The sequence below is a fragment of the Dipodomys spectabilis genome, unplaced genomic scaffold (genome assembly GCF_019054845.1).
Source record: "Dipodomys spectabilis isolate Male_0828 unplaced genomic scaffold, ASM1905484v1 ptg000187l, whole genome shotgun sequence".
NCBI classification, from domain to species: domain Eukaryota; kingdom Metazoa; phylum Chordata; class Mammalia; order Rodentia; family Heteromyidae; genus Dipodomys; species Dipodomys spectabilis.
In genome coordinates this window covers 10,091,190-10,115,788 of record NW_024870864.1, presented here as the reverse complement: position 1 = coordinate 10,115,788, position 24,599 = coordinate 10,091,190, and the positions used below count along the sequence as shown (strand labels likewise).

The 24,599-nt window shown below is 44.1% G+C and overlaps 1 protein-coding gene across 1 annotated transcript in view; it reads left to right on the top strand.

Annotated features, from left to right (window-relative positions):
* Fhl2 (four and a half LIM domains 2) overlaps positions 1-24,599 on the top strand; it is a 39,323-nt gene that overhangs the window by 7,432 nt on the left and 7,292 nt on the right. The window contains exons 2-3 of the mRNA XM_042695404.1: positions 6,531-6,714; positions 21,339-21,513. Of these exons, the coding sequence (XP_042551338.1) occupies positions 6,559-6,714; positions 21,339-21,513 (331 nt within the window). The 5' untranslated portion in view covers positions 6,531-6,558. The remainder of the gene's footprint in view (positions 1-6,530; positions 6,715-21,338; positions 21,514-24,599) is intronic.

Sequence of the window (24,599 nt, the reverse complement as noted above, 5' to 3'; positions counted from 1 at the left end):
CAAGCCTGTCCTATATAGTGAGACTGTGTCTCGAGGAAAAAAATAAAGAATGAAGAGAAAGGAAGACCAGCATAGCTTTGTCCAGGGATTGGCTGACTGAGCTGCTTTTGCATGTGCTGAAAAAAGAGCTTAGAGACATACTAGATGTCTCTTCAGGAAATGGCTACATCAGAAACTTGTCTTGAAGCAGGATTGATACAGAGAAACTCTTGGGAATCTGAAGGGGAAGAAGAATATGGCCCCTGGGCATCAGATTGAAGTGGCTCAAGTGGTAGAGTACTAACCAGCCTTGATCATAGAGAGGCTGAGGAGCAGAGCCCAGACCCTGACTTCAAGCCCCAGGGCCAGCAAAAAAAAAAAGTATGGATTTGAAAAAAAGGGGCATGACACGACTATAATCCTCAGGAGACCTGAGGAGCTTGGAGGATCATGATTTGAAGGCAGACGGGGTGTGAGATTCCAGTTGACCCCCAGAAAACCAGAAGTTGTTCAAAATGGTAGAGCATTAGCCTTGAGCATAAAAAAATCTCAAGAGATAGGGCTCAGTCCCTGAGTTCAGGCCCCATGATCAACCATAAAGGAAAAAAAAAAAAAAAAGAAAGAAAGAAAAGCAGGTGGGCATGAAAATGATGTTTCCTGAAGATATTTTTGAAAAGCTGGCCTAGTGTGATGATGGCCCTCCAGATTTCTCGTTTGGAATGAACGGACCCCATACTCACAGGCTTTGGCCGGTGGGCCACTGTGTAGCCCTTTCCTAGGTGCTCAGGAAATCTTTCTAATCATTAAAAAAAAACAAACATGAACTGAGGGTGGTGGCACACCATTGTACTCCTAGTATCCCACAAGGCCTGCATAGCAAGCCTACTACATAGCAAGATCCTATCTCAAATCAACAACCCCTCCACACAGCAGTCTCTGGCTCTTGAGTCTACTGCCCTCTTTTCTAATCTCATTCACCCCTTTTTTCTTGTCTCGCTCTATGAAACCCTTGTTCTCGTTCCATTTTCTGTCCCCTTTTCTCTCATCTCTCTGATCTCTTTGTAGCTCTCATACTCTCCTCTATCCAGACATTGACAGTTTTTAAGTCTAAAGATTTGCACACCATATTTCGAAACCTGTGAACTTGTCTAGTTTTATCTGTAGTATACTTGAGCCCTGACATCCTGACTCCTTTGCTTTCTGAACCTGCATTTTGTGACTGACCAGAGGCCAAGAGGATGAGAGATGGAGAGATCAAATCCCTTACCAGATCAACGCCAGTTCAGTGAGCTGCTCCTGGTACCTGCCTCACCTGTCCTCAAGCCTGTCCCTTAATGTCCAAATTGTTCAAATACTCTGGTTGCTCAGAGCAAAGAGGGGGGACATCAGGATGGTGCTTGCCTTGGGAAGAGGGAGAACTCCAGGACACTGTAATTTGGATTTGACTCAGTGAATACCAAGTCAGCAACCACACCTAGGGTTCATTTGTCTCCCTGCATGCCCTTACTCAATCCTTACAACATTCCTGAGCGCCAGGTAATGGGGAAGACTGATATAACCGTAAGGCAAGGTGTAGAGTTCAGAGAGGGTAAATAGGTTGTATACCATTGGTGGGTGGTGGGAGGGGAGGAACTCTACATTACTCCTACTTTTATTTGAAGAAAACATTCAGATCTGGATTCCGACAACGTGACATCATTTTTAGGAGTCACTGACCTTCAATTTGGTCCCCACTCCCCTATCCCTGTCTTCAATAGTGAAGTGGCTTCCATACAGTTAACATTATTGGAGCCTTCCTTCACCCCTCAGCTCTACACTCTTGGAGGTTGCAGGAGGAGGAAGGCAGAATCCTATTACCTATAGGGAACACCCAAGCCCATGAACAAAGCACTCAAACTCTTGTCTTGCCCCTTTCTTACCTTTCTTGGTCTAATTTCTCCCTTTCCCTGCCAGCAGCTCTTCCAGCTTTTTGGTACGTGCTTGTCCTACCTCTAACCTGTTTTTCCTTTCCATGGCTTTGCTTGCTTGTCCCTTGACCTCCAGCGTCACTTGGTTTTCCCTTTCTAGCAAGGTGCTTTCCTTCCCTGAAGTCAGCCTGCCCCTCCCAGCCTGCCCCTCCCTTCTTATTCCCCTAGAAGCTGAGTCTCCCTTGAGCTCTTGGCTTGGAAGTTTGCCTCCTGGTGTAAGGTGTTTGCCCTCCCTTAGACTGCCTGCCCCTGAGTAGAAAGCCCATAATGTCTCTCACCTTCATTATCTCCAGCGCTTTGCTTGACCTCGAGCGTGTGATTCCAGCTTAACCAACCAATGTTGCTTGAACAAACAGGTATTGTTTAGGATGTACTAGAATGGCTCATGTCTATAATCCTTGCTACTCTGGAGACTGAGATATGAGGACCATGGTTCGAAGTTAGACTAGGCTAGAAAGACCATGAGACTCATATTTCCAAATAACCAGCAAAAAGCCAGAAGCAGAGCTGTAGCTCACATGTTAGAGATCCAGCCTTGAGTGAAAAAGCTAAGGAATAGAACCCAAACCCTGAGTTCAAGCCCCAGTACCATTAAAAAAAAATTATAGGTAGTGCTTTCTCTAAGACTATATATATATATGTATATGTATATGTATATATTCCCAATAAAGAAGGCTTACAGTTTCTAAAAAGAAATATTCTGGGGCTAGAAATAGAACTCAGTAGTGGGACACTGCTTAGCATGTGGGAGATTCTGGAGTTCAAACTCCATCGTCTCCCTGAAAAAAAAAAAGAATTTTCTGTTTGGTAAGAGGGATGGGCTTGAATCCTGTGACTGAGGGAAGCTTGCAGCTTTCTCATTAGTTGAGGGACTATTTCTTGTGATTGTCAGGGCTTGTGTTTCTTTGCAAATCTTTAGGATGGCCTTATTAGACAAATTGCCTTTGCTGTGCTCCCATTTTGTGGTGGTGCTTCATTTCTACTCAGTGGCCAGTTGGATGATGCAGAAAACATTGTAATCTCTTAGTAGAGATGAGGAACATGACAATCAGAAATGATTGTATAGAATCAGATTGGACCCATCCCCCACCCCCCCAGCAGGTTGGAACTGCTGTACCTAGGGCTGGCAATGAAGAATGTAGCACACGGTGGCCTGAGCCGTACTATGAGACCTGCTTGTGCTTGGGTTTCACCCTTGGATTATTTTTCTATACCAGACACACAGCATTAGAGAAGGTGGAAAGGCATACACTGTCTATGGGCTCCTCTGAGCATGACCCTGGAGGAAATTGTGCCTCTCACAGGCTACAGACATGGTTGTGTTGCTCTTGTACAGTGTGCAACTGGTCTCCTTTCAGCCACAGGGCTGGTACTTGTCCAACTTCACAAGGAACCACTCCAGATTATGACTATGTGTTCTGCTAGGTGCTGATAGCTCATGTTTATTTATTTTTTATTTTTTTGTCGGTCGTGGGGTTTGAACTCTGGGCTTGGGCGCTGTCCCTGTGCTCTTCAGCTCAAGGCGAGCCCTCTACCGGTTGAGCCACAGCACCACTTCTGGTTTTCTAGCAGGTTTATTGGAGATAAGAGTCTCACGAACTTTCCTACCCGGGCTGGCTTTGAACCTCGATCCTCAGATCTCAGCCTCCTGAGTAACTAGGATTACAGGCATGAACCACTGGCGCCCAGCTGAGGGCTCCTGTTTATAATCCTAGCTACTCTAGGGGCTGAGATCTGAGGATCACAATTTGAAGCTGGCCCAGGTGAAACAGTGTGAGATTAATCTCCATTAGCCACCAAAACCCTGGAAGTGGATATGTGGCTTAACTGGTAGAATACCAGTCTTGACTAAAAAAGACTAGAAGGCCCTGAATTCAACCCTCCCCAGTACCAGCACAAAAATGAACAAACAAAAGAGTGGGAGTTGGTTTCCTGGAAGTGCAATAGCTATTGGAGAGAGCTCCTGAGGTGACTCCTGTTTCTTCATTACTCCTGCCTTCAGTTTTCCATCTATAAAATGAGGTCATTGTAGATAATCTCAGGATTTGTTTCTAGCTGTCAAGCTTCTGTGAATTATAGTACTCCCTCAATTCATCATTCCTCTTTGTGAAGAGGACAGAAAGTCTCTCATTCATTTCTCTTGTTCAGCTAAATGGCAGTCTTTATTGGAAAAATAACTCTGTTGGCAAGGCAAATTTAAACTGGAATGATGTCAACGATGGCCAAGTTCAAAACTAGTAACTGAAGTTACAAGAAAGCCTGGAATCTTCTGTCAGTAGAGCTGTAGACTTCCCAGATGACCTCAGTGCAAAGGCCTTATGTTGGATTTCGGAATAATAGTTCAATGCTCATGAGCCTCGTCTTGTGATGTTATCACAAAAATGTCCAGACAGTATTTTCTTTAATTCCAGGAAGAGTGACTGAGAAGGATAGCTCTTGCCCCATTATCCAGCTGCTTGTCTAATACTCTTGGAAGAAAAGTATTCTATAAACACAGAAATAACAAAGGATGAATGCTTGAGAGATATTCCCTTCTCAGCTTATGCTTGTCATAACTTTGTGTATACAAGAGTATAAAATTGATAAACACTATTAAAATTGCTATAAACCTAAACCATGCAGCAATATTTTATATGTATCAGAGTATTTAATTCTGGAAGTTCACCCTCCAATGTTTTGAAGTGACTGGAAATTGAATTGAATTATAAAGCATTGCTCAGTTACATAGCCTCGCCAGTGTGCCTGTTTTAACAACTTATAAAACATTTTCCTAGGCTGGGAAGGTGGCTCAGTGGTAGAGCGCTTGCCTTGCATGCATGAGGCCCTGGGTTCGATTCCTCAGCACCACATAAGCAAAAAGAAAAAAGCCAGAAAGTGGCACTGTGGCTCAAGTGGTAGAGTGCTAGCCTTGAGCTGAAGAGCTGAGGGACAGCGCCCAGGCCCAGAGTTCAGGCTCCCCGACTGGACCCAAAAAAAAAAATTTTTTTTTCCTTTTAGTAAATTGATTATTGTCACCTAAGAAAATTTCTCTTAAAAAAGGCTCAGTCCTTGATAAGAAAGGATATCGATCAAGATGCATGATAATCATACTGTTTTGGACAACTACTTAAATATGAAAAAATAAAGTATACGCTCTATGGTTTTAAGGCATTTATTCATTTTTGAGTGCTCTCATAGTTGACTCTTTTCTTTTCTTTTTTTGGTACTGGTACTAGGACTTGAACTCAGGGCCCCTAAGCTCAAGGCTGAAGCTCTACCCCTTATCCATATCTTAACTTCTAACATTTTTGCTGGTTAATTGGAAATTAGAGTCTCTCAGTCTTTCTGCTCAGGCTGGCTTTGAATGTGATCCTCAGATCACAGCTAGAATTATAGGTATGAACCATGGTGCCCTGCTCATGGTGGACTTTTTTTTTAATCTGAAATTTTATTGTAGTAATCTCACGGAGATGGAAGGTGAGACTACTAGCTTCCCAACCCCCAGCCCCTCATGCCTTTCTTTAGTCTCTGCCCATATTGTATTCTCATCCTGGAAAAATGGGACGTGTCTAGAGGCATATTTTTGTTCTTCTTTGTGGCACTTGAGGTGTTGCCTGGAGAGCCCCTGGCAGTTGCCCCTGCATTTTGGACCAGGTGCTAATCTTTATTCCTGGAAGGGAGCCCTTCTCTTTATCCAATGCTCTGGGTACCTGGGCAGAAGAAGGGTGTTGACCATGTATTGGGCGGAATGACTCTCTTGGAGGAACCTTCGCTGTTTCTCTAGTGTTTGAGGCAGATTACACTTCCTGATGCAAGACTGGGGTCCAGGTCATTGCTCTCCTCTAATCGCCGATTTCCCTATCAGACATCTACCCCACCCCACAATTGGTTTCTTCCTGTTCAGATTCATGAATACAAAGGGGAGCACGTGGGGAATCTTTTTATAGAACTGGACATATTGTTTCTATGTCTGCCTTTCTATTTTGGAGTAGAGAGAAAGCGAAGAGGCAGGCAGGGTCACACATTGGTAGCAAGCACACACACAGAGCTGGTGGTATGGGGACTCTGACACTAATTTCCCTGAGTCTGGCATTCTCCTGTAGTCAGCAATAATTGGTACTTTTAAAATGGAGTGCTAGCCAGGTGCCAGTGTCTCATGCCTATAGTCCTAGCTACTCAGGAGGCTGAGATTTGAGGATGGTGCTTCAAAGCCAGCATGGGCAGGAAATTCCATGAGACTCTTACCTCTAATTAACAACCAAAAAGCTAGAAGTGGAGCTTTGGGTCAAGTGGTGAAAAAGCTAAGGGACAGTGTCCAGACCTTGAGCTCAAGCCTCAGTACCAGGACAAAAAAATAAAAAATAAAGTGGAGTACATTCAAACAGAAAACTGTCCTCAACTAATGAAAATAAGCATATCACTAAAAATTAGTAGCATAGCAAGGTTGAGTTGAGTGAATACACACACACACACACACACACACACACACACATATGCAGGCATGCACGCATACAAACATACTTGCCCTTAGCTGGATCAGACAGGACAGACAGATGGGACCTCTGAGTGTATGACTAGTGGCAAACGCTCTCTTCTGTTCGACAGGTTGCTGTAAAACGGGGTGAGTGACAACATGACTGAGCGTTTTGACTGCCACCACTGCAATGAATCTCTCTTTGGCAAGAAGTACATCCTGAGGGAGGAGAACCCCCACTGTGTGGCCTGCTTTGAGGAGCTCTATGCCAACACATGTGAGGAGTGTGGCCAGCCCATCGGCTGCGACTGCAAGGTACCTACCTGCACCCCCCCCCCCCCGTAACTCCACTATACCCTCTAGGTGCCCCCCCAAAGCCCGTCTTCTGGCATGATTTGTGCGGAAGACCTGCTTCTTATTACCCACTGGCCCTGTCTCCTGATTTCCCTCTGATCCTTGGGATCCTTCCCATGGCTTTGCCATCTTGCTGAGGTGAGTGAACTAGCACGCATATGCTCAGTGTCCCAAGTTCACTTTCCTGTTCACATTATTAGTGTCCTTATCTTTCCTCTCTCTCCTACCAGCACTGTACCTTTTCTTCCAGGAAGTGTTATCTTCCTCCTGTCTGTTTGTTTCTTGGTGACTAACTGGGAGCAGGTGGTGCTCAGTAAATATTTAATGAATGGATGTGCACATGAAGAACTGGAATCAGTTCCTAGGTAAATGGATACAAAAAAGCACCGAAGTCCTGGAGGTACTTGGGGCTCTTTACCTTTTAGTGGGAGAAGAACAGATCCTACATTCTTCTGTTTTGTTAAAAGCATACAAATAGGGAACTAATATCTTCCCATGGGTGGCACAGTTGGTTCACCACAAGCTCCTTCCTCCCTGACTAGTAGTTGAGGATCAGATCCTAACCTGTACTTGTTAGCATGTCCTTAGGCTAAGCTAGACCACCCAACAACATTGTGGGGGTCTGTGTTAGTCAGCTCTCCAGTACTTGACAACATGCCTGAGGTATGACAAAGTATAATAAGAAAAGGTTTATTTGAGCTCACAGTTTGAGAGGTTTCAGGCAATGGTCAGTTAACAGCATTGTTTTAGGGCCTATACCGAAGCAGCCCCTCCTGGCTGTGGGAACAGGTAGCAGAACATCCCAAGGAAGGAAAGACTGAGACCGGAAGGCACCTAGGGTCCTAACTGCCCCTTTGAGGACATGACTCTTGGTGATCTAAATTCCACCTCTTTTTTATTTTTGGTCAGAATTGTGGGGCTTGAACTTAGGGCCTGGGCGGTATCCCTGAGCTCTTTTGCTCAAGGCTAGTGCCCTACCACGTTGAATCACAGAGCCACTTCCAGTTTTCACAAGGGTAATTGGAGATAAGAGTCTTAATAGACTTTCCTGCCCCAGCTGGCTTTGAATGGTGATTCTCAAATCTCAGCCCTCCTGAGTAGCTAGGATTACAGGTAGCCACCAGCACCTGGCAGACGCCACCTCTTAAAGTCCTACCACCTCTAAATAATGCCATGCTGGGAACTAAGCCTTCAACACATGAGCCTTTGAAGGTCATTTCAAGTTCAAATTATAGCAAGGTCCATTTGTGTCTCTAAGATCTCTAGTATCTTTATTTACCTGAAAAACTTCTGTGAAAATGGAAGTGATATGTCGGGCACCGGTGGCTTACGTCTGTAATCTTAGCTACTCAGGAGGCTGAGATCTGAGGATCATGGTTCAAAGCCATCCGGGGCTTGAAAGGCTGTGAGACTCCTCTCCAATAAACCACTAGAAAAATGGAAGTGGCCCTGTGGCTCAAGTGGTAGAGCACTTGCCTTGAGCTGAAGAGCACGGGGACAGCGCCCAAGCCCAGAGTTCAAGCCTCACAACTGACAAAAAAAAAAAAGAAAAAGGAAGAAAGAGAAAATGGAAGTGACAAATACTGCCAGTGACTGTTGTCCCCAGAGCCACAGAACCGATTACAGATTGGAGCCATGTGGCATCTCTCAAGGAATTCCTAGTTTTGTGGACTCTGACCTAATCCACAGCATTTTACTATAGTTTGTTTCCATTTCTTTGTATTTCTTTGGGGTCTTTGCTTCCCTCCTCCATGGTTGTAAATATCAAGACAGAACTGCTAAGGAACTGATTCAGGCTATGTGTAGGGATTGAGGGGAGGTTTCTGTCCGGTGCAGATGGTGACCTTTGCTCTGAAGAGAAAATATGGCTATGGACCTGGGCCTCTGGAAACCAAGCTGTAGAGAGTTTAGCTTTAGAACAGGAGTGGCGGGCTGGGAAGGTGGCTCAGTGGTAGAGCGCTTGCCTTGCATGCATGAGGCCCTGGGTTCGATTCCTCAGCACCACATAAGCAAAAAGAAAAAAGCCGGAAGTGGCGCTGTGGCTCAAGTGGTAGAGCGCTAGCCTTGAGCTGAAGAGCTGAGGGACAGCGCCCAGGTCCAGAGTTCAAGCCCCACAACCAGGCCCCCCCCCCCCCCCCCCCCCCGCCAAAAAAAAAATAATAACAGGAGTGGCATGTTCAGGGTTAAAAGAAAACCCAGAGCTGGATGCCTGTAATCTAGCTACTCAGGAGGCTGACATGTGAGGATCACGGTTCAAAGCCAGCCCAGGCAGGAAAGTCCATGAGACTCTTATCTCCAATTAACCACTAGCAAAATTGGAAGTAGCACTATGGCTCAAGTGGTACAGCACTTGCTTTGGGCTGAAGAGCTGAGGGACAGCACCCAGGCCTAGAGTTCAAGCCCTATGACTGACCAAAGAGAAAAAAAGAAAACCCAGCAGTCATACCATGTAAACCTTAAAATATATAGAGGATTGAGAAAGAGGTGACTGGCTAGTCTAAGATCGAGTATCTTCCTTTCTTTAGTTTTTGCCGGTGTATCTTGCTATATCTGAGAAATATTCTTTGTTCTTATATTAGTCAGTTTCCATCACTGTGACAAAATCCCTCGAGATAATTCACATAAAAAGAGAAAAGAGTTATGTTGGCTTTCCTCCATATAGTGGATAATACATCATATTGAAAGCATGGGGCAGACTTTATATTACCACTCAGGGAATAAAGAGAGGAAGAGGAGGGACCAGGGCTCCACAATACCACAGTCACCTAACTCTTTCGTGAGGCTTCACTCTAAATAGCTCACTCTGGGACCAACCTAACACATGGGCCTGTAGAAACATTTATGATCCAATCTGTAGGAGTCTCTTTTCACTTAATAGGCCACACACGAGAGCTGAGCCACTGTCCAGATTGCCTAGTTGCAGTGCAGGCTGAGTGTCTCACTAGTTGTGTGAACTGGAGCCAGCTCTCTCCCTCCCCTGCGCCCTTTTCCACATCTGTAAAGAGAGAATGGGAGGCCTGCTTCATAGAGTTCCTAAGATAAGTCCATGCAAAGCCTTCACAGGAAGTGTCAAGATCGAAGCTACAGACTCCCAACTTCTTCCTTCTGACACCTTCCCTGTTTTAGGGGTTGTTTTTTTTTTTTTTGGTAACCATTCTCTTCACATGATTCTCAGAAGCCTCTCCCTGCCTCCTTATCAGTTTTCCCCATACAAGTATCAGTAAAAATGTCCACTGGAAGAATTACTAGATAGAGGAAGTCATAATTATTTTATAAATTCTTTACCTGGATAAGCAATATGTAAGCTGGTAAGAAGCCCAGATATCTGACACGTCTGTTTTGATAAGGAACAGCTCCACTTAAAAAGAGTGTGTCAAGTCAATGCTTGACCAGTGGCCAAAGTAAAACAAAACCAATATCACTTCTCATGTGTCCTGTGTGATTTGTAAGATCCATCAACCCTGCAGAGATGTTTCATGAACAAATAAACAAGAGTCTGCTTTGTGGGGCCAAAATCAACTTGGCTGCTACAAAATTTAGGAGGTAATCTCTGAACTTTTCAACCCAGATTTATGTTTTAAGATGTGCTGAGTTATTCCATGTGACTTTCTACATGGTAGACCAGAGAGATATGTGGAATCAAAGTTAGTCTTTGCTATTTGGGGACTTCAGAGTATTTGTGATTGTTTTCTTGACTTCTAAAAGTTACATAGTTGACTGTGTGGAAGAAACAATGATAGAAAAATTGTTAATTTTAGGAAATAAAGCCAAAACCCCAGCAGGCAGGTATGGTGCTGCTTGGGTTAGCAACTAAGCGGGCAGTTCTACTTGCTAAAGGGTCATGGTACTTAGAAGTTATTGGCCAACCTTTCTTTTCTTAAATTTCTAAAGCCAGGATCTTGGTAGCCCATGCCTGTAATCCTCGCAACTCAGAAAGTTTTGAGATCTGAGGATCGTAGTTCAAAGCCAACCTGTAAGATAATAGAACAGCAAAAGGCTGGAAGTAGAGCTGTAACTCAAGTAGTAGAGCACCAGCCTTGAGCAAAAAAAATTTTTTTAAGTAGCAAGATAAAATCCAGGCTCTGAGTTCAGGCCCTAGAACTAACACACACACACACACATACACACACACACACACACACACACACACACACACACACACACACACACACACACAATTAAAAAAACGCTAATATCAATATGTCCCCAAGAAAAATTTCAAGCAATGTGTAATGTCAGATTATCACAAAATTTTATTTGTATTACCTCTTGTCAACTCCTCTACTAGCCTGAGGAATCCATGATTTGTCCTTGGAGATCACAGGATTTCCTTACAAATTAATAGAAGTGAGCAATGTAACTTGCTTGAACAGAAATAGTATTTAAGTATGCAAGGTAACTGGCAACAGACTAAGTTTTGTTTCCTTCATTTAAAAGTTAGTCACACAGCCTCAAGAGATTGAGATTCAGAGGACTGAGATTTAAAGTCAATTTGGACAGCAAAGTCTGTTTGACTTCATCTCCAACGAGCCACCAGTTAGAAGTCCCCCATCAGACTATTCAGTTCTTCTGTGAATGCTTGTGAAATTCTTAAAGGGCAGAAAACCTCAGAGGTCTTCTGGTAGAAATTCTGTGGATCTCTGAAGTGGAAGACTAGGGCTCTCATATCTAGGGTAGCTCTAGATGCCCCTGCTTTGTTTTAGAAGGTTCATGACCAAGGCTATTGTAGGGCCTGGAGAACTCAATTGGAAAAGCCCTTCCTTCCTCAACTCTGTATGACACAGGCCTCCCTGCTGACTTTTCTAGGCCCTTCCTCCATAAAGAAGAACTCCTACTTCATCATACAGTCCTACTTGCCAACCTGATTGTTGGGATGATTTTTTAAGCTTGTGTGTGTGTGTGTGTGTGTGTGTGTGTGTGTTTATATGAAGAGAGAGAGAGGGAGAGAAGGAGAGAAAGAGAAGTGGGGGAGGGACAGAGAGATGGGAGAGAGAAAGATTCTGGGGCTTTGTGAATTTTTTAAATTGATCATGAGGCTTGAACTCAGGGCTTGGGCACTGTCCCTGAGCGTTTGTGCTCAATGCTAACATTCTACCACTTTGAGCCACAGTTCCACTTCCAGTTTTGGGGTGGTTAATTGTAGATGAGTCTCATGGACTTTTCTGTCTGGGCTGGCTTTGAACCTTTATCCTTAGCCTCAGCCTCCTGAGTAGCTTGGATCACAGGTGTGAGCCACTGGTGCCCAACAGCTTTGTGACTTTTTAAGTCATAAAGAGTAAGTCATGTTTTTAGATTTTCCATATAGAATTGGTTCATGGAGTTTGTTATAATAAGCCTAACAGGGTCTGTACAGTGGACTGCTTACCCATGAGGGCACATTCCAAGAGCCCCAGTGGATTTCTGAAAGCTTACAAGAACTGTGATATCCTTACAGTCCATCTGATAACTGATGGCCACTGAGTGACTAAAGGGGAGATAGCATATACAGTATGGACACGCTGGACACAGGGATGATCCCACCTAGGACAGATAGGATGACTCAAGATTTCATTAACTTCTCATTAACTTCGCAGTGTAATACTTAGAGATTGTGTATTTCTGGAATTTTCCATTTAATATGTTCAGGTCTTAATTGGCCACAGTTATCTAAAACTATGAAAAGCAAAACTATAGATAATGAGTAAGTGGTCAATGTTTATATTTAAATGGCCTCCTGTAAGAGCAAAATGTGTGTCTGGCCAAAATTTGTCAAGCAAAGTCCTTATAGTTAGGAACAAATTTGACCGGTTCGGTTCCAGAAAGACTACTTGGCCCATGAAACCAAAGTGTCATCTTCCAGGCACAATAACAGTGGACAGTATCCCAGAATGACCACACACACTCAAGGCAGGAGTCTGGAGCTAAGTTGTCTAGAGTTAGATCTGGTTTCACCTTCAGTGAGTTCTGTGGCCTAGACTGGTAATGCCACCTACAAAGCCATGGTTTCCACATCAGGAGTCTCAGGGGAATTGAATGGGTTCACATCTATGGAGCTTGTGGGGCAGGGTCAGCCAGTCCAGTGAGAGCTGTCCTGTCTACTCTTGTCCATTCTTCCAGACTTTGTACAGATCTGGAAAGAACACACAGCTGGAAACATGACTACCTGACAATCTCAGAGCACAGATTATCTTTTCAAAATGGTGGGCATGGCTGACTTGATAATCTACTTACAAAATGAAATTGTTTGGATTTGAGAAACAGTTATGTGGGAGGAAAGGAAGCCAGATATCTCCAGCTAAATAGTGGCAGTTGAGGTGATTCTGATCCCCACAACATTGTCATTTGCTCAGGGCCATAGGTCCCTTCAAGCTATTTACTCCACCCCAGGGCTCAGCTGAAGTTTCAACTGGGGCACATTTAGAATCAAGCAACAAACTTGCCCTACCAGGAATGTTCCTGAGGGGGGAAAAAAAACAACAGAAGAGCTGAAAAGAAGTATCTGGGTCTAATCTTCCATGTTTATCAACATTTTCCTGCAGTTTATGACATTTTTGTAAGCACAAGTTTAGTTATGGTATTTGCTTTTTCTGGGAAATCTAAGAGATTTCTTCATTTTTAAAAATCTCTCTAGAGGACTTCAGTTTTCTATTTGTAATTTTTTTTTCTGGTCTGCTGGAGATGAACCCAAGGGCTCAAGCAGGATAGGCATGTGCTGTATCACTGAGCCTAACCTTGTGACTGGCTACTCAGGAGGCTGAGATAGGAGGATTAAGATTTTAAGCCAGCCCAGGTGGGGAAATCTGTGAGACTCTTATCTTCATTTAACTACCTAAAAGCTGGAAGTGGAGCTGTGGCTCAAGATGTGAAAAAGCTAAAGGGCAGTGCCCAGGACCTGAGTTCAAGACCCAGTACACACATGCACACGTGTGCGGAAGTACACACACATAGACATCTTTAATTGTACAAAAGGGCTCTATTCAACATGTCAATTTATGAGAACAATGCATCTTGGTCAGTGTTGTTCCTGTCTTTGCTCCCCAGGGGTAATTTTGTGCAATGTTTTTTTACCTATGGTTGGTTGAACCTGAGGATTTAAAAAATATATTGTTAGTATAAAGTTAATGTACAGAGAGATTACCGTTACATAAGTCAGGTAAAGAGTACATTTCTTTTTGGACAATGTCACCCCTTCCCTCATTCTCTCCCAATTGTAACACCTACAAGTTATATAGTTCATTTTCAACATAGGGTCTAGTGAACACAATGGCCATATTTGTTCACCCTTTGTCCCTCTATTTCTATGCCCCCACCCTCCCAAAGACGAACAAACAAGGTAAAAAGAAAACAAAAACCGCAGCAAAAAAAGTCACGTTTCCATTCCATTCTTTTCAATAAATACTATTTTATATGATCAGATGCCCATAGGCATTGCACCTTTGTGTTCTTCTAAGAATATCCTCCTTTGGTCTTACTGTGTGTGAATGCTGAGAGTCCTGTATAATTTATCATGTGCCAGTATATTTTAGGTCTGGCTTCCGCTTACCTCACTTAACATGATTTGTTCCTAGTCCATCCATTTCCCTGTAGATGACATAGTATTATTCTTTGTCATGGCTGTGTAAAATTCCATTGTGTATAGGTACCACCTTTTTTGATTCACTCATCCATTATAGCATGTCTGGGAATAAGAGCCTGAGGATATTTAACCCTTGGATACTCAGGGCTGATTGTACTAAAAATATAGTGAAACTAAACTTGCCAAGATTGCTGTGGTACTGATAACTGAAGCAAAGAATCTTTTTGGAACTGTGGATGATATATAAAAAATGATGCCACACTAGTCTTCCTGTTGAACACAGTGTGTTCAAAGAAGGAGGTGTGAAGCAGGTTTGCAGGAGAAGCTGAGACTGGGCAAACCTCTTAGAAAAAGGCTATTGTGCCAGGTGAAAAATAGAAGCACAGTTTAGTTTTTTGGGGTCAGTGAAGATGGAGGGCAATGGGAAGACTGTGAGAAATACAGCTTTTTAGCATTATTATCCTAAATTTGTTCATGTATGAGGTAAAAGAACAATATCATTTTGTACAGCTGTTATCTGGCCTCAAATGAGCAAGAGTCATTCAGCAACATAATTTTAGATTTCAAAGGACCAATGAAAATTAAAAAGCACTATCCAATCTGATGCTGGTAGCTCACCTCTGTAATCCCAGCTACTCAGGAGGCTGAGATCTGAGATCTGGGCACAAAAGCTTGTGAGGCTCTTGTCCCCGATAAACTACCAAAAAATTCAAAGTGGGCCTATGGATCAAGTGGTAGAGAGCTAGCCTTAAGCAAAAGAAGCTCAAGGACAGCACCCAGGCCCTGAGTTCAAGCCCCATGACTGGCATGAGATTGGGGTGGGGGGGGCAGGCAAGGAGGAGGGGAGAGAGAGTCATTTTATAAAAGTAGAAGGGTAGCTCTCTTTCTCTTTTTTTCTCTTCTTCCTGATCTTCTGTCTCCAGGCACGCCTCCATTTCCTGCAGGCCCTCAGTTTGCTCTCCCCCAATAAACTTTTCTGCCTAAAAAAAAAAAGAAAAAAAGTAGAAGGGTTGAGTTATAATCATGAGAGCTGTGATATGATAGAAATTATTATTTTTAGCCTGACAAAGTAGAGCACACCTGTAGTGCCAGCACTTGGAGGCTGAGGGAGCAGATTCAGGCCAACCTGGCCTATATAGTGAGAGACCTGTTTGGAAAACCGACTGAGGGAGGCAGGGAGGAAAGGAAATGTTTACTGTTATCTTTATCAGGAAATTGTAGCAAGTGACGCTTAGAGGTGACTCCATGATTAACTATGTTCTGAACAGTGGCTAATGCTAATGTTCACTGAGCAATTTCCGAGTATAAGCAACTGTTAGAAATGTTTTGCCTGTAATTAACTCCTTCCAGATAACAACCAATACTTTTCTATTTTGAGTGAGATCCTAGGTTGACCTGCCCTCTGCCCTGCAGCTGGTTTACAGTGGGACCAGGATTTGCTTTAGGGCTCTTGAGTTTTCACCTCTAAGATGTCATGTGCTCCTGGGGTCTCAAAGGTCATTTCACATGGAATGGGGATTCCAGGATCCCTTGCTGCCTGCATGGCCCAGGAGCCCATCACCAGCTCCAGTTGGTACTGGGGAAGGTCCAGTTTTCTTCCTGCTGGGGACCTACCACCAACAGGGGTAGTCCTTAGTTCAGGGAGTATTTTTATTTATGGTATACCACCAACTATCATCAGAGGTTGCAGTTTATGTATGAAGCCTTGGAGAATTTTCAGAGGTCCTTGACTAAGTGAATCAGAAACATGCAGGAATGTGTCTGGGTGTGCCTCTGGGAGAGGTGGACTTCACAGATGAGCCAAGGGAGAGATGGACTTCACAGATGAGTTAAGCCAGACTCCAGCAATCGGTAATCAACCATCAGCCATCCAGCCCGTCCAGCCTTTAGCTGTGCTAAAGACTCTAGCTGATGTGTCTTATATAACCCTTGATTGATCCAGCTTCCTCAGGTGCACTAAGGAATATCTCTGCTTTCTTGGACTCCAGCCTTCAGGGAAGGGTGCTAGAAGCAGTTTAGCAGGTCTTTGTGGGGGAAGAGAGCAAGCACTGGGAGAGTGGGTCCTGGAGAACAGGAGAATCCTTGGCATGGGAGGTGGGGGAGGGTGGAACACAATCCAGATTGGGGATCAGACCTCAAAGGTCTTTCACTGATGCTTCTGTCTACAAGACATGGGCAGTGTCCACATTTAGGGGGACTTTGAAGTGTCAAATGTCAGTCCACAAGTCAGTGTCAACCCCATAGCTATTGTCTTCATGCCAGAATGTGTCTCCTTCCTCCCAGAAAAAAGAAAAAACAAAAAAACAAAAAAAACCAGGATTTGGAAAAAAATAGGTTTCTATATAAAACCTTTGATCCACAGGAGCATTTCAGCCAATTTTGCTGAGAGTCTGGTTACCCAATTCACCAATTACATTTTTCTCCAAGGGAATCCCTAACTAGGGCAGACTGACATCAGATCTTTACTTCTGTGAGGTCATCCTTGAAGTTTACTTCCACAACTCCTCTTTCCTTTTTTTTTTTTTTCTTTTGGTGGTGCTGGGGTTTGAATTCAGGACCTTATGCTTGTTTATTGTGCATGTTCATTGCTAGTGCTTCATCACTTGAGCCACATCTCCAGCTTATTTGTTGCTAGCTTAGAGACAATCTTTCAAAACTTTTCAACCCTTTAGATCTTGATGAAATCCTGACTCTCAGCCTCCTCCTGAGTAGCTAGGACTCCAGGTATAAGCCACTGGTGCCAGCTTCCTCCTCTTTTTAAAATTTAATTTTTAAATTTAATTTCCCAAAGGCAAATTTCCTTGAACATATGCTTCTGTTCTTTTCACTAACAAGGTGTGACTGACCCTACCATGCCATGTTTGGTGACTGCTCTCTGGGCAGTCACTGCCCTGAAACAATAGTTCGTTTTCCAGTGTCTTCTGATCTCTTGAGAAGAGGCTGCTGACCTCTCTCCCTTTTCCTGGGCTTTAGCCACACAATGATTTCACTTTTCACTAGTGAAACAGTTTTCAGGTTTTGTCATCCAGAGCCATACTTTCTTTATATGCTGACTTGTCTGCAAGGGAGCCCAACTAACTTTAGAAAGAAATGTTTTCTACCTTCCATGTAATCATTAAAACCAATTTGTGTGTGTGTGTGTGTGTGTGTGTGTGTGTGTGCGCACGCGCACGTGCCAAACTGGAGCTTGAACTTAAGGCCTGGGTGCTGTCCCTTAAGATTGTTGACTCAATGTTGGTGCTCTACTATTTCAACTACAACTCCACTTGTTTGTTTTTTTTAATTTTAATTTTTTGGTGGTTAATTGAAAGTAAGAGTCTCATAGACTTTTCTGCTCGGTCGGCCTGGCTTCAAACCTCAATCAGATCTCAGCCTCCTGAGTGGCCAGATGGCAGGTGTGAACACCACCAGTACTCAGTTATTTTTAATGTTTTTAATCTTTAATTTTTAAATACCTTATATATATATGTATAATTTTTTTTGTCGGCCATGGGGCTTGAACCCTGGGCCTGGGCACTGTCCCTCAGCTCTTCAGCTCAAAGCTAGTGCTCTACCACTTGAGCCACAGCACCACTTCCAGTTTTCTGGTGGTTAATTGGAGATAAGAGTCTCATGAACTTTCTTGCTCAGGCTGGCTTTGAACCATGATTCTCAGATCTCAGCCTCCTGGGAAGTTAGGATTACAGGTATGAGCCACCAGTGCCCAGCCATATAAACTTAAACTTTTAAGAACATTATTCCAGTTTTCATCTCATGTTTCCAATCCATTATTGAATACTTAGGCTTTCTGAATTAGGCTGATGAGTGTTCATGGTAGACTGGACTTCACCTGGTTCATACAGCTTCCTTTATTCAGTCTGACAAGGTGAACTTGAAATACGGCATTAGAAGTTGTGAGAGTCTTGTTGTTTCTGAATTTTTTCATTGGGTACACACAGGTCTTATGAAAGATAAATTTTTCTAAAGCAAAGAGCAGCTCAGGCCTGACCAGGATCTCACAGCATTTGAATGAGGATTAGAGCTGGAAGCCTGGCTCAGCTACTGCCACCGAGGGACTATGGGAAGCTTACACAACTTCTCTGAGCATCAATAGTAATATTCACATGGCAGGGTTGTTATTTTATGTTTTATTTTGTTTTTGATCTGTTACTGAACAGCCTTCCAGCCACCCATTTTGTTCTTTCTCTTTCTTTTTTCCTCTCCCCCACCCCCCCCTCTTCATAGTAGTGAGATTTGAACTCAAGGCCTCATTCTTGCTGGGTAGATGCTTTAGCTGAGCCAGGCAGATGTCTTTGTGCACAGAAAGACATGAAGCCATGACTGTCAATTCTGAATGATAATGACATCTTTGTGCACATTATGAGCTTGACGTTTTTGTCATGATTCCACAGAAGACACAAAAACTCAAAGCAGATTATACTTTCATTTATCAAAGTAACCAATAGAACACAATGACTCTTCTTGCAAATTTCTGAAAATACTTTAAAGATTAAAATATCAAAGATGGAGCCAGGTGCTAAGTGCTAGGTGCTGGTGACTCATACCTGAAACGTTAACTTCTCTGGAGGTTGAGATCTGAGGGTCAAGATTCAAAGCCAGCCCAAGGAGATACATCTAAGAGACTCTTATCTCCAACTAGCAAAAAGCTGGAAAGTGGGGGTGTGGATCAACTGGTAGAGCACCAGCTTTAAGAGAAAAAGATAATGGTGAGTGTGATGCCCTTAGTTTAAACCCCCCGCACCAACACACACACACACACTATAAAAGACAAGTGAGTCCTCTTCTCCCCTCCTCTGCCCCAGTGCATACACATTGCAGTTGAGATCCACACAGGCTGAGAGAGCTCTGACATTTCAGCGGACTGTGTCCCTGTTCCTAGCTCAGAAGTTCTGGGAAGGGTAAACCTCACTCAGAAAGGAGGCCAGGCTTTGGGCTTGGAGAACATTTTATACTTGTCTCATACTCATTCGTGGTGTGTGTGTGTGTGTGTATGTGTGTGTGTGTGTGTACATACCAGTACTAGGGCTTAGGCCTTTGGCACTCTCACTAAGCTTTTTTAATCAAGACTGGCTCTCCACCACTTGAGCCACACTTTCATTTCAGGCTTTGTTTTTTTTCCTAGTTCATTGGAGAGAAGTCTCAGGGATTTTTGTCTGCCTGAGCTGAGCTGGCTTTGAGTCATGATACTCAGATCTCAGCTTCCTGAATAGCTAGGATTATAGATACCCAGCATCATCTTCATTCTCTATCATCTTGCATCCGCAATAATCTCACTTGAAGATGTTTGAGGAAGCCAGTCCTTAGGCAGGGAAGGCACCCCCGGTTCAACACTTAAATTTTCAAAAACTTTCTTTATGTTTAGACCACATATACAAAGGGATCAAGTCAAATAACTTTCAATTCTGGGAAAACACACACACACACACACACAGTGGTATTTCAGCAAAATAAAATGTATAATTTTGGTTAGTTTGGTGGGTGTCTCAGGACTTTCTAATCAAGAGCTGATTTTTGCAGCCGACACTGGCATCCCTCCAGGTATGACTTCAGCGTGGGTGACAGTAACGCTGTGGGAGATGATGCATCTCCCACGTGGTGTTCAGGATACCTTCCATCTGGAACCTGGCTTGGGAGACCACGCACCAGCCTTCAGTTCTATTCCTGCCTCATTAATACATGGATGATGGCTGGGACAGCTATAGAGCAATAGCCCTTGTAAGGCAAAGTGGAATATGAAGAGACCAGTTTTAATTTGGTGTTAATATGTTCAGTAGGCCGTATGTGATTTTAAGCAGGTCATGATGAAAAGCTCTCTTCTTCCTCATACAAGGTCAAGGGTCATATAGAGTGACAGAGTTTCATCTCTCCTACACTCATTTATCTTCCTCCTCCTCCTTCTCTTCTTCTTCCTCTTCTTTCTCCTTCTTTTCATCCCTCCTCCTCCTGGACTGGTCTACTCTTTCTCTGTGGCTCTTGTTTTTTCCTTTTGGTGCCAGTACTGAGGCTTGAACTTACTTAGGTCCTTGTGTTCTTGCTTAGCTTTTTTTTTTTTTTCTCTGCTCATGGCTGACACTTGCTTGAGGCACACCTCCACTTCCAGCTTTTTGCTAATGAATTGGACATAAGAGTCTTGGAGTTCTCTGCCTGGACTTGCTTCCAATAGTGATCCTCAGCCTCCTCAGCATCTAGCATTGCAGATGGGAGCCACTAGTCTTTTTCATCCTTGCTAAAAAAAAAAAAAAAAAAAAATTAGGATTCTGTCTCTCTATGCCTCTTCCATCTGTGCCCTATTTTCTGCCAAAAATACAGCCCATTGCAGACCCTCACTGCTCCTATCCCTATGTTAATATCCATTTGTCATACCCTCTCTTTCCTTTCAGTTACTCAGGCCTTCTGGAGGAACTGAAATCCATGTTCTTGGACAAGGAAACCTTCATCCTAATGCACCTGCTTGTGAACTCTCTCACCCCAGCCCCTTGCTTGTGTGTCCCCTTCAGCCTGACACCTAGCACTCCATATCCCATTCTCTCCCTCACTCCCTCTCTCTCTCACCCTCCCTCACCACCCCCTTCCCTGACCTTCCTTGCCTCTTTGTGAGCAGGCCACATGGAACCAGTGCCCCTTCACAGGGATTCTCCTGACCACTTACCCCCACTCCATTTCCACCAGCTAACCTGAGGTCATGACCTCAGGGTTCTCAGTCTGTGAACATCCCAATGTCCAGGGCTTCTCTTCCATGCCTGTGAGCAGACTGGTCCGCTTTCTGGTTATCTTTACAGCAAAATGTGAGGGAACTGTACTTTCATCTACTTTTAGGAAGGATCTGTCTATGTTTCTGTCTGTCCCTTTCACACATGCGCATGCACATGTCAGCCATGTGATGGTCACATGCATGAAGGCCCACAGGCCTTCCCCTTCATTGTTCCTTGGCCCCTGTAAGTTGCACAATGTCCGTGCTTGGGGGTTAGTCGTGAGGAGCTCTGCACGCCCCCTGCCCTGCCTCTTACCACCCGTGTGTCTGGCTCTGCAGGACTTGTCCTACAAAGAGAGGCACTGGCATGAGGGCTGCTTCCACTGCTCCCAGTGCAAGAGTTCGCTGGTGGACAAACCCTTCGCGGCCAAGGAGGAGCAGCTGCTCTGCACCGATTGCTATTCCAACGAGTACTCGTCCAAGTGCCAAGAATGTAAGAAGACCATCATGCCAGGTCAGGTTGCGCTCTGTCCTCAACAGAGGAGATGCCACAGGGCCTCTTGTCACCGAGGGGATTCTGAGGGCTGGCATTGGCTAGGCGAGTGCTCACGTCAGTCACCCAGTCACCAGTCTATAGCTGAGGCCCATGGTGGAGACTTCCCCAGATGCAGTTCAGATCCACGTGGCCTCAGACACTATCATCGACACTCTGGTGTTGTTCCTGAAGCTGCAGAGATGATTTCCAGAAATTGAAGAAGCAGGGGCGATGAGTAGAATCTGGACCCCTGGAGAAGGGTTGTGGGTGGATACTGGAAATGAAGGAAATCTTTGGGGTATTTTACACAGTTGATTAAAAAAAAACAACAACTCATTCTTGGGTTTTAACACAGGGTCTAGGCGCTTGTCCCTGAGCTTTCTTATTGGGGTAGAATTTAGGTTTATAACAAGACACCTGTCCCAAGTGAAAACTCCCCATCAACCTGTACCCCTCACAGATCAGTTTCTTGAAGATCCTACAAAATATCAAACCATTGCTAGCCATGCCTGTAATTGTAGCTATTCAGAAGGCTGAGGATCACCATTTGAAGCCAAGCCCAGGCAGAAAATTCCTTAAGACTAGAGTACTAGAGGCATGCCACCATGAATGAAAAAGTGAGAGTTTGAGAGTGAGAGTTTGAGAGTCTGAGTTCAATCCCCAGTGCATATCCCCTCCCCGTCTCCCCGCACGCCCCCCTCCCCCCCGCCCACCCGCCCACCCGCCATATACACCAGTTCTTGTCAACTCCTTGGGAGAGGTCTCCACAGATGCCTTGGAACAGGCTCAAGAATGGACACCATCTAGACCTTCACCCAGCTAGCTTTCTGTTTCCTTGCCTGTCTGATAATTCGGAATCATACCACTTCCTCCACAAAGATTTCCCTCTGCTGGAGATTGCATGGCACCAGTTATCTTAGCAGAAGGTGCTCTCCTGCCCCCTGCTGGCAACCGTGTATAATAAGTTCAGAACTGTAAGCCCAGCGCTCAGTAGCTCTTAGATTGCCTCTCAGAATCTACCTGCCCAATGCCTTCCCTATTGGGAGACTTTCCCAGCACAGGGGTTGATATGGCAAACTTCAGAGCACACCAAGGATGTGCTTTAGTTAGGACCATAACTGCCCCCTTGTCACTAATCCAGTTGTTTCTGGCCAGCCTGATCGGAGTGAAGGTCAGATATTAAAGGAACAAGTAGTAAAGGCATACATGGGTAAAGAAACCCCAGGAGGCTAGGGATAACCATCCTAAAATGTGTGTTAAACTCTTTCTGCCATTTTTTTACCATTTTATCCAATTGCTTGATGTAGTATTTGTTTCAGAATCTGTCCCTTTAGGGTTAAATTCCAGATAATAACCTCAGCTTTGAGGTTACAAACATCATCCACACATATCCCGCATATTTTATAGACATCTATGTGTGGTGGAGACCGAATGTCTGGTATTGGACACTTGAGAAAGTGGCCCAAGAATGACACCTAACAAAAAAAAATAATTCTCAACGCATTCCTAAGTTCCCCAGACATGGAAATTCTGCTCCTGTATTTTAACCAGTTGGAATACAGTCTTAACTTAGTGGTTTGGATCATCATTATTATGTTTGGATTTCTAGCTAATAGCTAGGTTGTAGGCTCCTGAATGCTACCTGCGTGCTTCCCTGGTCTCAAGCATACAATCTCATTCCAGCCATTACTCCATTCCACGATGAGGTCTTATGTGTGTACCTATCCTGCCATAGTCCCTGTCCCTTATGTAAGGCCAGGGCTGTACATTTTTTCCATTAAGAACTAGATGATCCAGGAGTGGTGGATCATACCTGTAATCCCATCACTCAAGAGTCAGAAACTGGAGGATCTCAAGTTCTAAGCCAGCTATGGCTATATAGTGAGACCCTGTCTCAAAAAAACAAAACAAAGAACCACCAGATAGTTTGAGGCTTTTTCAGACTGTAAAGTCTCCATCACAGCTACTCACCATAGCTACTCTGTACAACTGCATAACAGTACATTACTACACAACAGTAGACAGTGGAAGTAAATGACTTGGGTGTAACAGTTCTTCCATAAAACCTCCTTGATGGGGGGGTCTTTGTGGGGCTGGAGGTGTGGATCAGTAGCAGAGTATTTGCCTGGTTATGCAGGAGGCGTAGGCTCCATTTTCAGTGCCTCAAAACAACAAAAAATAATTAAAGCACAAAAAATAAAACCTCTGAAAATACATGTAGGATTTTGGCCCATGGGCCACACTTAGTGGACTAGCCCCTGAGCCATCCCGGGTATAAGAAACATTGTTCTATTTCCTGTTCTGTCACATTCATTTCCTCAAGTCTTTCTTCTGCTTTATACTGTGTGTGTGTACATCTTCTGTCTTGAATTAGCTCATGCTATAAATATGCATATATTTTTTTGCGGGGGGGGGGGGGGCTGGGGAGAGGGGAATAGGAAAAATACCAGTTAACAAATGTGGAGAACTTAATGTGAGCGAAAGTAGATGGTGATTCTGACGTGAGCCAAAAAGCGTTTCTCTTTAGGACATGGCTGGCTTAGAGGAGTGAACGATGGAAACATATCAAGTAGTGGCACATGATGTCCCATGGCATAGAGCCTGACACATGAACATGCATCACCACTTGGTGTAGCCAGTTGCATAAAGCGAGTGTTGTAAGTTCCTCAATCCATCCACTCCCCAGCCCCTTCCATCTCTTGGAAAATGTTTATTAACAAAAGTGCATCAGGAACTTGCATACTAGTCCACCCTCCCACTCCCTTGGAGGATCTGTTCCCAGAACCCGAGTGGATGCCTAGAAACAAATAGTGTCCAACTCTATAGATTAGGTAAGGCAAGGTTTACATGAATACAAGCAGTGTGATACCATGGTTAACTGATCTGATAACCAAGTTTGCCAAGTGACTAATAGGTGGCTAGCATATACCGTGTAGATACCCTGAACAAATGAATGATTCAGGTCTCAGATAGCCTGGGTCAGACAACATGACATTTCTTCACACTAACCAGCATGCAATTTGAGAATAACTGGCTCTGGGCACTGGTGGCTCACACCTGTAATC